Source organism: Galleria mellonella, unplaced genomic scaffold (genome assembly GCF_026898425.1).
Source record: "Galleria mellonella isolate WM207_F2 unplaced genomic scaffold, CSIRO_AGI_GalMel_v1 utg72, whole genome shotgun sequence".
Lineage (NCBI taxonomy): Eukaryota > Metazoa > Arthropoda > Insecta > Lepidoptera > Pyralidae > Galleria > Galleria mellonella.
This window is the reverse complement of record NW_026442144.1, coordinates 1,539,833-1,552,666: the sequence shown is the minus strand read 5'-3', so window position 1 is coordinate 1,552,666 and position 12,834 is coordinate 1,539,833. Positions and strand designations below refer to the sequence as shown.

The following is a 12,834-nucleotide window of genomic DNA, read 5'->3' as shown; positions in this document are numbered from 1 at the left end:
CTTGGATTTTTTTTGCAAGATACAAAAAGTATAACTTCAAGCTTCAAATTGCTTTTTTTTTACTCCAATACGACAATTTTTTATCGAAGATACAGCGCAATTGGAAGAATCGCCAAAAATATAGATTTTTGGACCCTTAATTTTTTCCATTACTGTATTATAATGTATAAAGATCACTTCTATGTACACCTGTACTATGAAATGAAAGTCCTCAAATTAAAGACATGCAGAGAATTTTTTAAAAAGCATAATACGCTTTAGTTTCGGCGACTACATCGTACACTGGATCAACCTCAGACTATCTGGCACTCCTGGCGAAATCAGTTACCAGATTGACTATCCACAGAAGTATTAAAAGTCGAATACTCCTTAAAGTTGTGATAAACTGCGTAAATCTTATTTTTGTGACTTTGTGTTTCTTAATGGCCTAGTAGAACAAAACCTACTTGTTACAACAATAAAGTCTCAAACAGTATTATTATAATTTATATGTGGAAAATAGGCGGAAACAACAGAATAGTCGGTGATTTACTGCTCACTTCAAAGATTTACTTGTAGCGGATACTACCAACATAGAGAAGCCAACAATTCCGCTTTTTATACCAATTTTCATTTGATTAATAAAATTCTTTAAATACATATATAAATTGCACTTACTATAATGCGAGCACAATCTTCAATAACAGGCAGTGTCCATCCCTTTCTAAACTGATTTTTATCTATAATTTCTTCCCATCTCGCCCAACTGTAAATAATAAATTAAAGTAAGTTTTTCAGACAAAAAAAAAAAAGAGTTACACTTATTAAATAAATAGGAATTTTTAAGTATGCTTTTTAAGCTTACTAATATTTATTCATTTTTAAACCCAAGGAATATATAACATAAGTACATTGGACCCCACACTAGGCGAACCTGTATGGCAAGAGTCCATAAAAGGATTACCAAAACACAATATTGTATTTTTTAAATATAGATCAGTGAACCAATTTCACAGAACCAAGCGAAGTCATCATCGCCGTGTGGGTCTGGCATAGAATAGGCCACACCTTCCTATCCCGTGTCGTAAAAAGCGACTAAAGGAACTTATTGGTCGAGGGATGAGCAGCAGAATCCCTCTTAAAACATATCCAATGCCTTATTGCGGTTGCCAACTCGCCTGTCAAACGTAGCAATTACTGGCAAAACCCACTATAGAGGTCTATATTTAGCAATGGACAATTAACGGCTGATATGGATATGATAAACATGACATATTATCCAATACCTTTTTTTGAGCCTATGCTAAGTATAAAAATATTTTTTCAATAATTTGTTTTACAATAAAAGTCACAATAAAATTGGGTTCACAATCGCTAAAACCATGGCATATTTAAACCTAAAAATTCTGTTGGGCGAAGTAACGTCATAAGAAGAAAGAATACATTTATTGAATCCAAGATTTATTCATAGAATCATGCGACTCGCACAGTAACATATAACAAAATTTAAATGGGGGGTATCATGGGCGAAACAGTATACTCTGTTATGTCCATGGTTCTGCTTATGTCTATAGGCAACGGTTACCACTTTCCATCAGGTGGGCCGTCAGCTTATTTGCCATTCTAAGTTGTATAAAAAAAAAAGCAAAAGAATAAAACATAAAAAAGCATTTTTTGATTCCTACTCAAATTACAGTCTATTTTTACACAGTGACAAGTGCAGGGGAGTATGTGTGTGTATCGCAATGTTTTCCGAACCAGGTCTGTGCTCAGCATAATGCTGCAATAATTATGAGCCCTCCTAATACCATTTCTGTACGAAAGCCTAATAAGTCACATGATAAATAATTAATATATATATATATATATATATATATATATACATATATATATAAATATAATACCCAAAGGTAAGTAGTCCTCTTTCTATTTTAAAGCATTCTGATCTAGTCCAGGATCCATATACAACTTCTTCATCGACAAAAACGCCTTCGTGTCGCGGAATATAGTCATCACTTGCATATCTTCTACCTTTCCTGCCAAACTTGTCTTTTTTACGTTTACTTCGCAAACTTATACCTGTAAATATCATAATTATTTATTAGAAATGTGTAATTATTAAGCCCAAATAAAACCAGACGAGAGCTGTTGAACTCAAGCTTTGCTTTGCTTCGCTCTTGTTGTTTTCTTGTTTGCTGAGGGTTCCATACAGGAAATATTTATTAAACAGGTTATAGTTTAATTTAAAAAAAAATTGAATATATAGATACAAGGTCAAAAGTGTTTGTAATATGAAATATGCACCTAATAAATTATAATAATACCTAAATATGATTAATAAACAGGTCAGCTAAGCTTATTTTTGATAATTTGTCAAAAACTATGCTAGTAAGAAACATCGTTCAAACAAAAGTAACAAACATCAAATTCAAAATTCAACTCGTTAAATAACTTGACGTATAACAAATATATCAACACGCGTGTGTATATATATATATATATATATATATATATATATCAGTTTTAGTTTTCCATTAAAGATTAAAAAAAAGATATATAGTGGTAACACATATAACTTAGCAAATAATCACTATGTTATTAAGTGAGTAATGCAGCATTGATAAATTTGTGCGCAGTAGTTACCTTATGAATGGCATGGTAGCGACGGGTTGCTATTGAAAGTATAACTATAACCAGATAGTATTTTGAATACAGATAACTTAGCCGTAGCTTTGAATTCGAATTAGCTACAATCTGTAGCTACAAATTACAGCCATCCTCGAGTGCTAGGCAAGTTATAGTGAAAAGATAACTAACCCAAAGAGTAAAAAAATCGTTAACTATGTTTATCGCTAGTGACGTTAACTGGCTATGGTAGCTATAAGAGGATAACTGATAGATTAGTCGCAGTCACAAAAAATAGATGCGATTAAAAATACAGAATATACATACATTAAAGACGAAATAGAAACATATAAATAAACACATTTTAAGTATAGGAATCTGTCGAAATTTAACAGTGTTTCAATACTGTTTTAGACATTTAGACATAAAAAATATTTTTTTCAACACGAGAAGTGAAATCCATAATTCCTAAACCCAAACATTAAATTGACCGTTTCGGTCATCGTTAATACTTATAAATACAAAAGCTTCTTGCCTCATTCCTTATATGGTACCGCTATTGACAATATTAAAAGATTATTTTACTAATGCACATACTTAATATAATAACTAGGGGGAAGGGATTGCTAGTAAAGCAGACTACCCCAATCCCACTGCTAGCAATATACCCTGTCGTGATCTCACCCTGGAAACCATCTCACTAGTGCAGCGTATGCTATTAGCGCAGGTGGGGTTACAATTCCATTAACTATTTAAAAAAAAAACAACTACTAAATAAGTCTTCGAATAAAAAATTTAATAATTTAAAAAAAGATCCCACCATCTATCTATGAAATTCGAACTCGATGTTACTGGACAGTTATTCAATTCAATAATTAACGTTAGGTATAGTTGACTGTTTAGCCGATTATACCAAAAACAAAAAAAAAAAAAAAAAATTGTCGTACAAAATGGTCGCGTTTGTAACGGTACTGAATTGATAATTGCAGATGCAAACTTCCAATTGATTCCATGCGATTGTATCGCTATTGAATTTTGTTACATGTTGCAAATGTCACATACGGCTGAGGGTATGGCAATCTTTTGTAACGATTCAATAGTGCCCTTTAGTTAACGCTGTCCGTTTCTAGCGACATCGGATCAATATTCACAGGTGCATGAGAGCACACTAAAATTTTTGCATTTCTGGCTTATTACAACTATTTAAAAGTCGAATAACATATTTTTTAAAACATAATAATCTTATTATTTTATGTTTTAAAAATATGTTATTTAGAAAAAAAAATAGGATAAAATATTTTAGATAATTTTTAAAGTGATCTTTATTCTCAAGATCATAATGTTCGGTTTTAAAGTACTTTTAGGAGGGAAGATAAAAAATTACTACAAGGCGATTTTCAGAGTGGACAGATTTTTCTTGAACATGAGATTTGTGATGACCGTCTTTAACAAGAGAACTTAAACGAAGAAAACGTGAACACATTGAAGCGGTTAATTGAAAAAAAAAAAATTTGAGAACATTTGAGAATCGGTAGGAGTCTGATTAAAAAATGTTACATAAAGAATTCAAGTTATGAAACATTGCAACCCTCGTGAACTGACATCGAAATAAAACCGGGCTATTGCGAAAAAAGAAAAACGAATGTTGCTTAAATATAATCACGGACATTCAAATGCTGTTTATGATATCAATACAGGAAACGAAATGTGGATTCTGAACCTGAAAAAAAAACAGCAATCTTGTAAATAGGCGTATCAAACTGAAAATAGACTTAAATAATGGAGGCAGGCGAGTAACGTGGGTAAAAAATGATTGCATTTTATTCTTCCATTGGGCGCCGTTTGCACAGATCCACTTTAAGATCAAAAGAATGTTAATGTTGTGTGAAATACCAATATTTGTTTACACACCGACAGAGAAGCCGCGTCTTCTTGCACCATGACAACGCTTCTTCACAAATAATCAACAAAACAAAGACATTTTTAACCTCCAAAAAAGTAGAGCTCATGATCCATCCTGCACATAGACCAAACATTGCACCTCACAATTTTTTATTTTCAATAAAATTAAAGATATGATGATAGGTTTTATTTTTACTACCTCGAAAATACATACACTCGATTGAATGAGCCATGTTTTGAAAAATGGTTCGATCGAATGAAAATATGTTTAAAATATAGAAGAGAGTACTTCGAAATACAAAAAAAATTAATATCTTGATTTTAACTTGTTATATTCGTAAGTTATGCAAAGCTTTTAGGGTGCCCTACATATTCACAGATAAACAGACACTACAGCGCACAATAGTATCAATCTGCTAACTGTTGATATACATGAATGGTAATAATTAAAAAGCTACTGATGAGATTCTAGTAGAAAACTACGTGTTGACAAAAACACGGCAGATTTCATGTTTAATAACTGCATGTAAATTATTTTAATAATAACTCCTTAAAATAATAAAGTCATAACAAAGTAAATAACAAAACAATCGTCATTTAACATACGCGTGGTAGCTGTTTGAAGTTAAAAAAAAGAATCTATGTAATTTCTTATACCATATACCTCGATCACGCGAATGGGGTTACTGTACAATCAATATAGTATATAATTATTTTGAAGAAGAGTATAATTCCTGATGTAACGAAACCCAATAAATTAATTGAATGTAATTAAAATGTTTACCTTCTTCATCTTCGTCAGAATCTGGTGTCACCTCCATATCTGACATTTCCATTGGTCCGTCATCATGACCATATCTTTTAATAACAGTTCGTTTTCTAGGTTCAGTAACTATCAAATCTTCATCTTCTTTTTTCTCTGTCGTGTCTATTTCAGCTTTTTTAGCCCACTTGTTCCAAAAATCGGGATCTCTTATATCTATATCTGACCTCTGATCAGTAGCTGCGAAACTGGCTTTTGAAAATGTAGAACCTTTCTCTGATTCCATTTGAATAACTTGAGTCCTACGAGCCAGAATCATTTCTATATCTTCTTCGCAAAATTTGTCACCAGCATTGTCCTCATCCATTACAGCTCCATATGCGCCCTTTTTTAACAAATCTTCAATTTCTTTTTTTGATAATTGTTTAAGCCCTGTCTCTTTTCCCTGTGTTGTATTCATACTTTGCAATATTGCTTTGTCAAGGCCCAGCTTCAAAGATGCCTTATCAAACATTTCTCTTTCATACGTGTTACGGCATATTAATCTATAAATTTTTACCATTTTCTGCTGACCTATGCGGTGGCAACGAGCTTGAGCTTGTAAATCATTTTGTGGATTCCAGTCACTATCATATATTATGACTGTATCCGCGGCAGTTAGATTTATCCCTAAACCACCAGCTTTAGTACATAATAAAAACACAAATCTATCTGAATCTGGTTTAGAGAATCTATCGATAGCTTCTTGCCTAAGATTACCTCTAATTCGACCGTCAATCCTTTCAAATGGGTACTTTCTATACAATAAATAATCTTCTAATATATCGAGACATCTAACCATTTGGCTAAATATTAAAACGCGATGACCACCTGCTTTTAACTTAGGTAGTAATTTGTCAACTAAAACCATTTTACCTGAAGATTGTATGAGTGCTTTGTAATAGGCTTCTTTATCTTCTCCGTAAGTTTGCTTATAATCAAACTGAATCTGGTCTTCAGCACCATTTAGCAAATATGGATGAATACAACATTTTCTAAGCTCCATCATAGTATTCATTAAATTTGGAATATTTGCAGCAGACGCAGTTCCTTTTTGCAAGAAACTGAAATTTCTTTCCAGTATTGCTCTATAATATTTTTTTTGGATATTGGTTAATTCAACTTCAATTATAGTTTCCTCTTTAGGTGCTAAAGTTTTCTCAACATCTTCTTTTAATCTCCTCAACATCATTGGCTTCAATAACGCTTGTAACTTTAACACTTCAGATTCAGTTTTCAATTGGCCAAACTCATTTAAGAAAGCATCACTACTAGAAAATTGAGATGGTTCCAAAAAGTTAAGCAATGAAAATAATTCGTTAACATTATTTTGTAAAGGTGTACCAGATAACAAAACTCTATGCTCTAAGTGGAGCTGCCTTAATCCTTCTAGTAATTTACAATTACGATTCTTCAGTCTATGAGCCTCATCTATGACACAAATACGCCAGTTAAATGACTTAAGCTCTTGGAAATCAGTGACAATTATTTCAAACGTTGTTATCAATACATTGAACTTGGTAATATCTTTAATTGGTTCCCCATCTTCATTTTTGTAATAAAATTCATATTCTTGTAACATACTTTTACTTTGTTGTGAACCATGATACACAACAACATTCATTTCTGTCCATGCTTCAAATTCCCTTTGCCAATTCGGTATGGTTGACAATGGAGCTATAATAAGAAAGGGACCTCTGATGCCATACTCCCAGACAGAATTGACAAATGTTAAACTTTGTATAGTTTTACCAAGTCCCATTTCATCAGCTAAAATACAATTGCGATTGTTATGCCATGAAAACAACAACCAATTAAGCCCTTCTAATTGATACGGCCTTAGTGTATTACCTCCTTTATATAAAGGCGATTCTTTAAGTTGAACCCAATGATCTGCAGATGGCCTTTTCTTAAATTTCCATTTCTCCTTGGATGGAATTTCACTAAACACTTTATATTGTTTTATCTTATCAACATCTATATCTTCTTCCAACTCCCACGTACTATCTTCATATTGTAAACTTTTCCATTTCACTAAATAATGTTTAACCACTGTATTATTGGCCGGATCTTGATTTTCTGACATGTCTAGAATTCTTTCGACTTCAACATAGTCTGGATTAAATGGTTCGTCATCCAAAAGTTCAAATATATTCATTTGTTGAGCTTGTTTTTGTTTAAAACGTTTTATCTTCGAGAATATTCGTTTGTCTCCTTTATACAATTCTTCTTCGGTTTTCCATTCACAGTGTAAATAGGAAAAATTTCTATATTTCACGAAATATTCTTCAACATCAACCATAATAGGTTTCTTATTCTTCGTCTCTATATTTTCTTTATCCATAGCATCATTTGACTTAAGACTCGGTTGTTTTGTTGTTTCGTCTAAAAATTCCGAATCAACTTTCTCTTTTGACTCCGATAATTTGGAGGTTTCTTTTAAAGGCAATTCATTGTTATCCTTAACAATGTCTAAGAGCTGAGTAGAGGACGGAGATTTTTCGCCTTCATTAATCTCCTCTTTTTCACTTTTTGGTATGACATCGTTGCTAGGTTCATTTTTCAATTCTCGTTTTCCCATTCGACATGCTAACACATGTTGAACTATCATAGAATCTTCTTCAGTAGTATTCACATAAATATAGTTAGGTTTAGGCGTGCCTTCAAGCCTAACACTTTCTTTGGTTTCAGCACTCGATTCTTCTGGCTTACAATCTTTTTCGATTTTAGGAGTCGTAATTGCAAATTCATCGTCTGATAGTCGTAACATAACATCATCGGTATATTTTTTACGTTGCGTATTTCGAGCTGAACGTCTTTTTAAACTGTCGTCCCCTTCAGGCGGTGGAGATGGTGGCGGTGTAGACATCATATCATCTGGTTCACCATCAGAATCTGGGATTATTCCGCCACGTTTCTTTTTACGACCACCAGGTGTTTTCTTTACTGACATTTTCTTACAGCTACCACCTGATGAGGCTCGTTTTTTTGATGTACGTTTCTTTTGATTTATAGAATCGGCATCATCATCTTTGTCGCATTCCCGTTTTGCCTCTGCTTCTTCTAATAAATCCTTGATTGCAATTTTAGAAACAGGAATGTCGTCAAAATCCGTAACATTCGATTCATCTAAACCAGGTAATTCAGAAGAGGTGCTAGTTTTTATATCAGAGTTATTTTTGTTTATAGAGATTTCACTCGAATTATTTTCAATATTACTTTTTTCTAATAAATCATAACTTGTTGTTGTATCTGCCAAAATTTCAGCTGCATCCTTTTTCAAATTTCGCCTCCGTTTCGGAGCGTTAGGATCTTTAGGTTCTCGTTTTTTGCGTTGTTTCACTGGTTTATCTTCAGTTTGTTTAGTGACCTTGGGTTCTTTTGGTGTTCTAGGTTTTCTTTCTTTATTTTTTCGAGGACCTCTTGGTTTTTTAGCTTTTCCGGTACTAAGAGCGTTAATTGATAATGCACTACTATCAAGATTTGTCATTTCTTCATTTAATTCCATATCAAGCTCTGAATTGCCTTGAAGTCCTGTACCGGCTGTTACACAATCTTCAGAAACAGGCAATTGATCAAGAGGTGCAGTATTTACGTTTTTTTCTTTTTTTACTCTAGGTTTTCTTGGTTTTGCAGGACCCTTACCTCTCCCACGTCCTGTTGTACTAGTTACCTGTGGACTCTCAACCATTTTTGAACCATAAAGAGGATTTTGCAACAGGCAATTAGGACCACCATTACACTTATCATTTGTTTCATGTTGTTGTAATAAAGCTAACCTTTCTTGTAAACATCGAACTTTTTCCTGGTTTTCATTAGATGGCGGCAAACAATAAATTTCTTGAATCTGTTGTTGTAAAGACAATCTTTCTTGATGATGTGAGGTGGGATACATACCAGGCATGTTGGAGTGAGTCATCGTATTTGTTCCCATAATTATAATATTTGGATTATGAGGCAGGTTATGGGGTATACTTGGCATTGCCTGCATCGAAGGTCCCATATTCGAATGTATGCTAGGAACATTCATAGGTAGCCCTACTGGAACATTAGGTACATTTGTAGAAGTATTTGGTGGAGCAATTGGCATATTACTCGGTACATTAGGTATTGTTTGTGGTTGAATATTTGTCTGCATAGTAGGCATGGACGATGGTATACAATTTAAATTACCCTGTTGATTGTGAACTGGTATACTAGAAGACACGGGATTTGATAAATTACCGTGCTGAATGGTATGATTTTGTTGTCCGTTAGGTACAGACTGAGTCGTAGGGGTTTGTCCACTGGGAAAAGTCGAAGGAACAGAATTTGTATTTGTATTAGACGACAAATTTGACGGAACATTTGATGGCAACATATTCGGTAAATTAGTTTGAATACTTTGTATATTATTGCCTGCATATCCTTGATTTCTATTGACATTTAAATTTGTCATATTGTCATACTGATTTGCAGGACCCGGAGTATTAGTTGCAGAATGTATTGATAAATTCATTTGATGTGGTACATTTAATTGAGAATGCTCACTAGCAGGATTACCTATATTCTTCACTGACGATGGCGGCACTGATATTCCTTGATTTATTGAAGTTTCGATGCTTTGTTTACTCGTTACCTCAGTTGTATGTTGTTTAATTTCCTGTCTTTGATCAGTTTTTTCAGGAATATCAGAATTATTATCTACTTTTTCTTCCTCTGTTGTTTCGGTATTTGTTTCTCTTATCAAATTTGAAGGTGGCAATTTATCAAGTCTATCCGGTTCTTCATTAGGAATACAAGAATTTAAATTATTTGATATATTAGTTAAAGAATTTTCTGGTACACTATCCTTTGAGATATTAGTCATGTTAGTTGGTTGCATGAACGTATGCGATGGCGTGCTTAAATTATCAGACGATCTATCGTGTTCTATTTCCGTCTTTTCTACATTTTTAATCTCTACATTCGGACAGGGAACTGGAATATTTTTAGTCACCAGGTCAGATTTCAATCCAGGTGGAATAGACGCACTGGACTCTGAAGATTTGTTAGATTGATCACTGCTTTCCATTTGTGTCAGACTGCTTAAAGTAGGCATTTTAGTTTGACCCCATTGTGAGGGGGTTGAAACTATATGACCGACAGCTGGTGAAGGATTCCGTTGAAATGGATATTCGGTACCAGTGGGTAAAACCATTTGTTCCAAAGCTTGTAAGGTATTCTGAGACGTAAATGAGCTAGCTGTTGTAAATGAGCTAGCTGTGGAAGAAGAACCCGTTGTTGCTGTCGTCGGAACTATGTTTCTAGAGGCGTGAGGAGATGCACTAGGTCCTTTTACCGGTGACATTACAGGCCTAGGTGACAATTGAGGAGGTTGCTGCTGTCGTGGTGACATTTGCGCCCGTGGTGACATTTGAGGAGATAATTGTGGAAACGCTGGACGATATTGAGGACTTCCAGTGTCTATACCTGTAGGTTTCACTGGATTATATTGATTTGTAACATTTACGTCCAATGGATGTTGGACTTGATGTGGTTGATAGTTCATTGGAACGGAATGATGAGGCGATGCATACGGTATATTTGAAGGGACAGGGTGTGACGGAGCAACAGAAGAAGGCGGACCTGGAGGTTGACGTGGCACATGGTGAAGAGGAGCGGCACTAGGATGATGAAGATGAACATTAGGATGGTTTTGAATTCCAGAAGCCAGGCCACCTGCATGGCTAGCCATATTTTGATGTGGTTGATGTTGAGGCAACGGAGTGTGACTTTGTTGCCCGTGAGACATCCCATATTGATGAGGATTTACATCCATTTGTTGATGATATGTTGGATGCTGGCCTATTCGCGATGCCGCTGGAGGATGCATTTGTGTATAATTAGGATAATTCTGAAATACAAAATAATTTTTATATTATAAACAATAAAATTACTTAGATGAATAAAATGAATTTATATACAATATATTTCTTTATTCATATTGTTTGTATAAATGGCATAATTAGTAAACATGTCGTATTTCAAATATCACTACTTTTCACGCACAATAAAAGCTCTATGATATACATACATAAGTCACTTTTCGTTTGTTAAACAACTGCATTGTTGATGATTACTATAGACCATATTATAATAGTTGCTCAAATTCGTTCTGGGGCACATACAAAAAGAAACAAATCTTTGTACGTATTTTTTTAGACTTAGAAATAAGGTTTATATGAATGCGTTGAGGGCATGGCGATTCAAAGGTGTGTCGGTACGAAGTTTGACTTTAAGATCCTTATTTTACCCTTATATTTATTTAAATATAGTGCTCGTGACATTTAAGAGATTATCTTATCTTTGTAATTAAAAAGTCAATCTTTATATTATATTTTCAGTTATGCTCTATGGAATCTTGGATGCCGGTTCAGACTTCAAACAAAAATTTTGACGTTATGATATGTATAAAAAAAAAACGTAGAAATAAAGGTTTTTGAAAATATAACGGATCAAGTAAAAAAATATTTGTATGTTTGTTAGATGATTAATAAAAACTTAGAATTCATAAAATTATTAAAACTAGGAATCTCCAATACCTGAAACATATAATACGAAATGACAAATACGGTCTTCTGCAACTTATTATTCAAAGGAATATAAAGGCCGCAGTACACATGGTCAGAGAAGTATTTCCTTGTAAAATCTTATAAACTGGTTTAGAATGATCATTAGATTGTTTTTCTGAATGGCAGCTTCTAAAGATAGCCCTGATGATCACCAACCTCTGATTAAATATTGGTACCAAAACATGAGCATAAAACTAATATATGGAAGAGTAAGTTTAAGAACGGCGTTGAGATTATGGTAAAAACAGAAAATTGGTTCTACAATACGTACCGAAATTCAGATACTTCTTATATCCAAATATCTATTGAGAAATATCGGTAGAAGATATTTTCATACCGGCAGTGTTCAAAATGTGACCTCGTAACCACCCTAAAAATGAAAGATATCAAAAACCAAGCAAAGCTGGAAGACTGACTCGGAAGATAGAGACTAGCAATAATTGCCGGATCTATATCGTCCAACAGACGATTACAATGTAATTTACATCTGAAAGTACAAATGTAGTTTTTGTTTTCAAATAGTGAAAATCAACATTATTGTGAAACGAGAAGAACATTATCCTATTTTAATTTGTTAACAGTAAGTCATAAGGGAGAAATATTTAATAATACTAACTGACAATCTTAAGTCACCTAACGGTATGAAATACACTTTCAAACCTATTCTCATACCTACCAAACATACATAAAAAATCATAAAAATCTGTAGATCCGTTTCGAAGGTGTGCGATCACAAGCACCGTGACACGGTGACTAATAAACTTAACCTATATATAAGTATATTACTGTCTATACACTAGTAAGTGTACTTAAGAATAAACTATTTCATTTGTAGAATATGTTGCCGTTCAATTGCCAGGCCATTATAATTATTATAAAAATAAAGATGTCTAATATTGACATGGCGACTATAATAGTTATATATAAAGTCAA

General features: G+C 33.5%; 1 protein-coding gene across 4 annotated transcripts in view; it reads right to left on the bottom strand.

The window, feature by feature from the left end:
- The window catches only part of LOC113517120 (chromodomain-helicase-DNA-binding protein 7), a 55,060-nt gene that overhangs the window by 28,533 nt on the left and 13,693 nt on the right, over positions 1-12,834 (bottom strand). For 3 of the 4 annotated variants that reach the window (XM_026901703.3, XM_052900927.1, XM_031908059.2), the window contains exons 6-8: positions 5,291-11,183; positions 1,884-2,058; positions 658-745 (exon numbers count right to left, since the gene is read on the bottom strand). In XM_026901703.3, the coding sequence (XP_026757504.2) occupies positions 658-745; positions 1,884-2,058; positions 5,291-11,183 (6,156 nt within the window). Of the gene's footprint in view, positions 1-657; positions 746-1,883; positions 2,059-5,290; positions 11,184-12,172; positions 12,571-12,834 lie in introns of those variants that run through there. The other variant, XM_052900928.1, reaches the window with a different exon arrangement.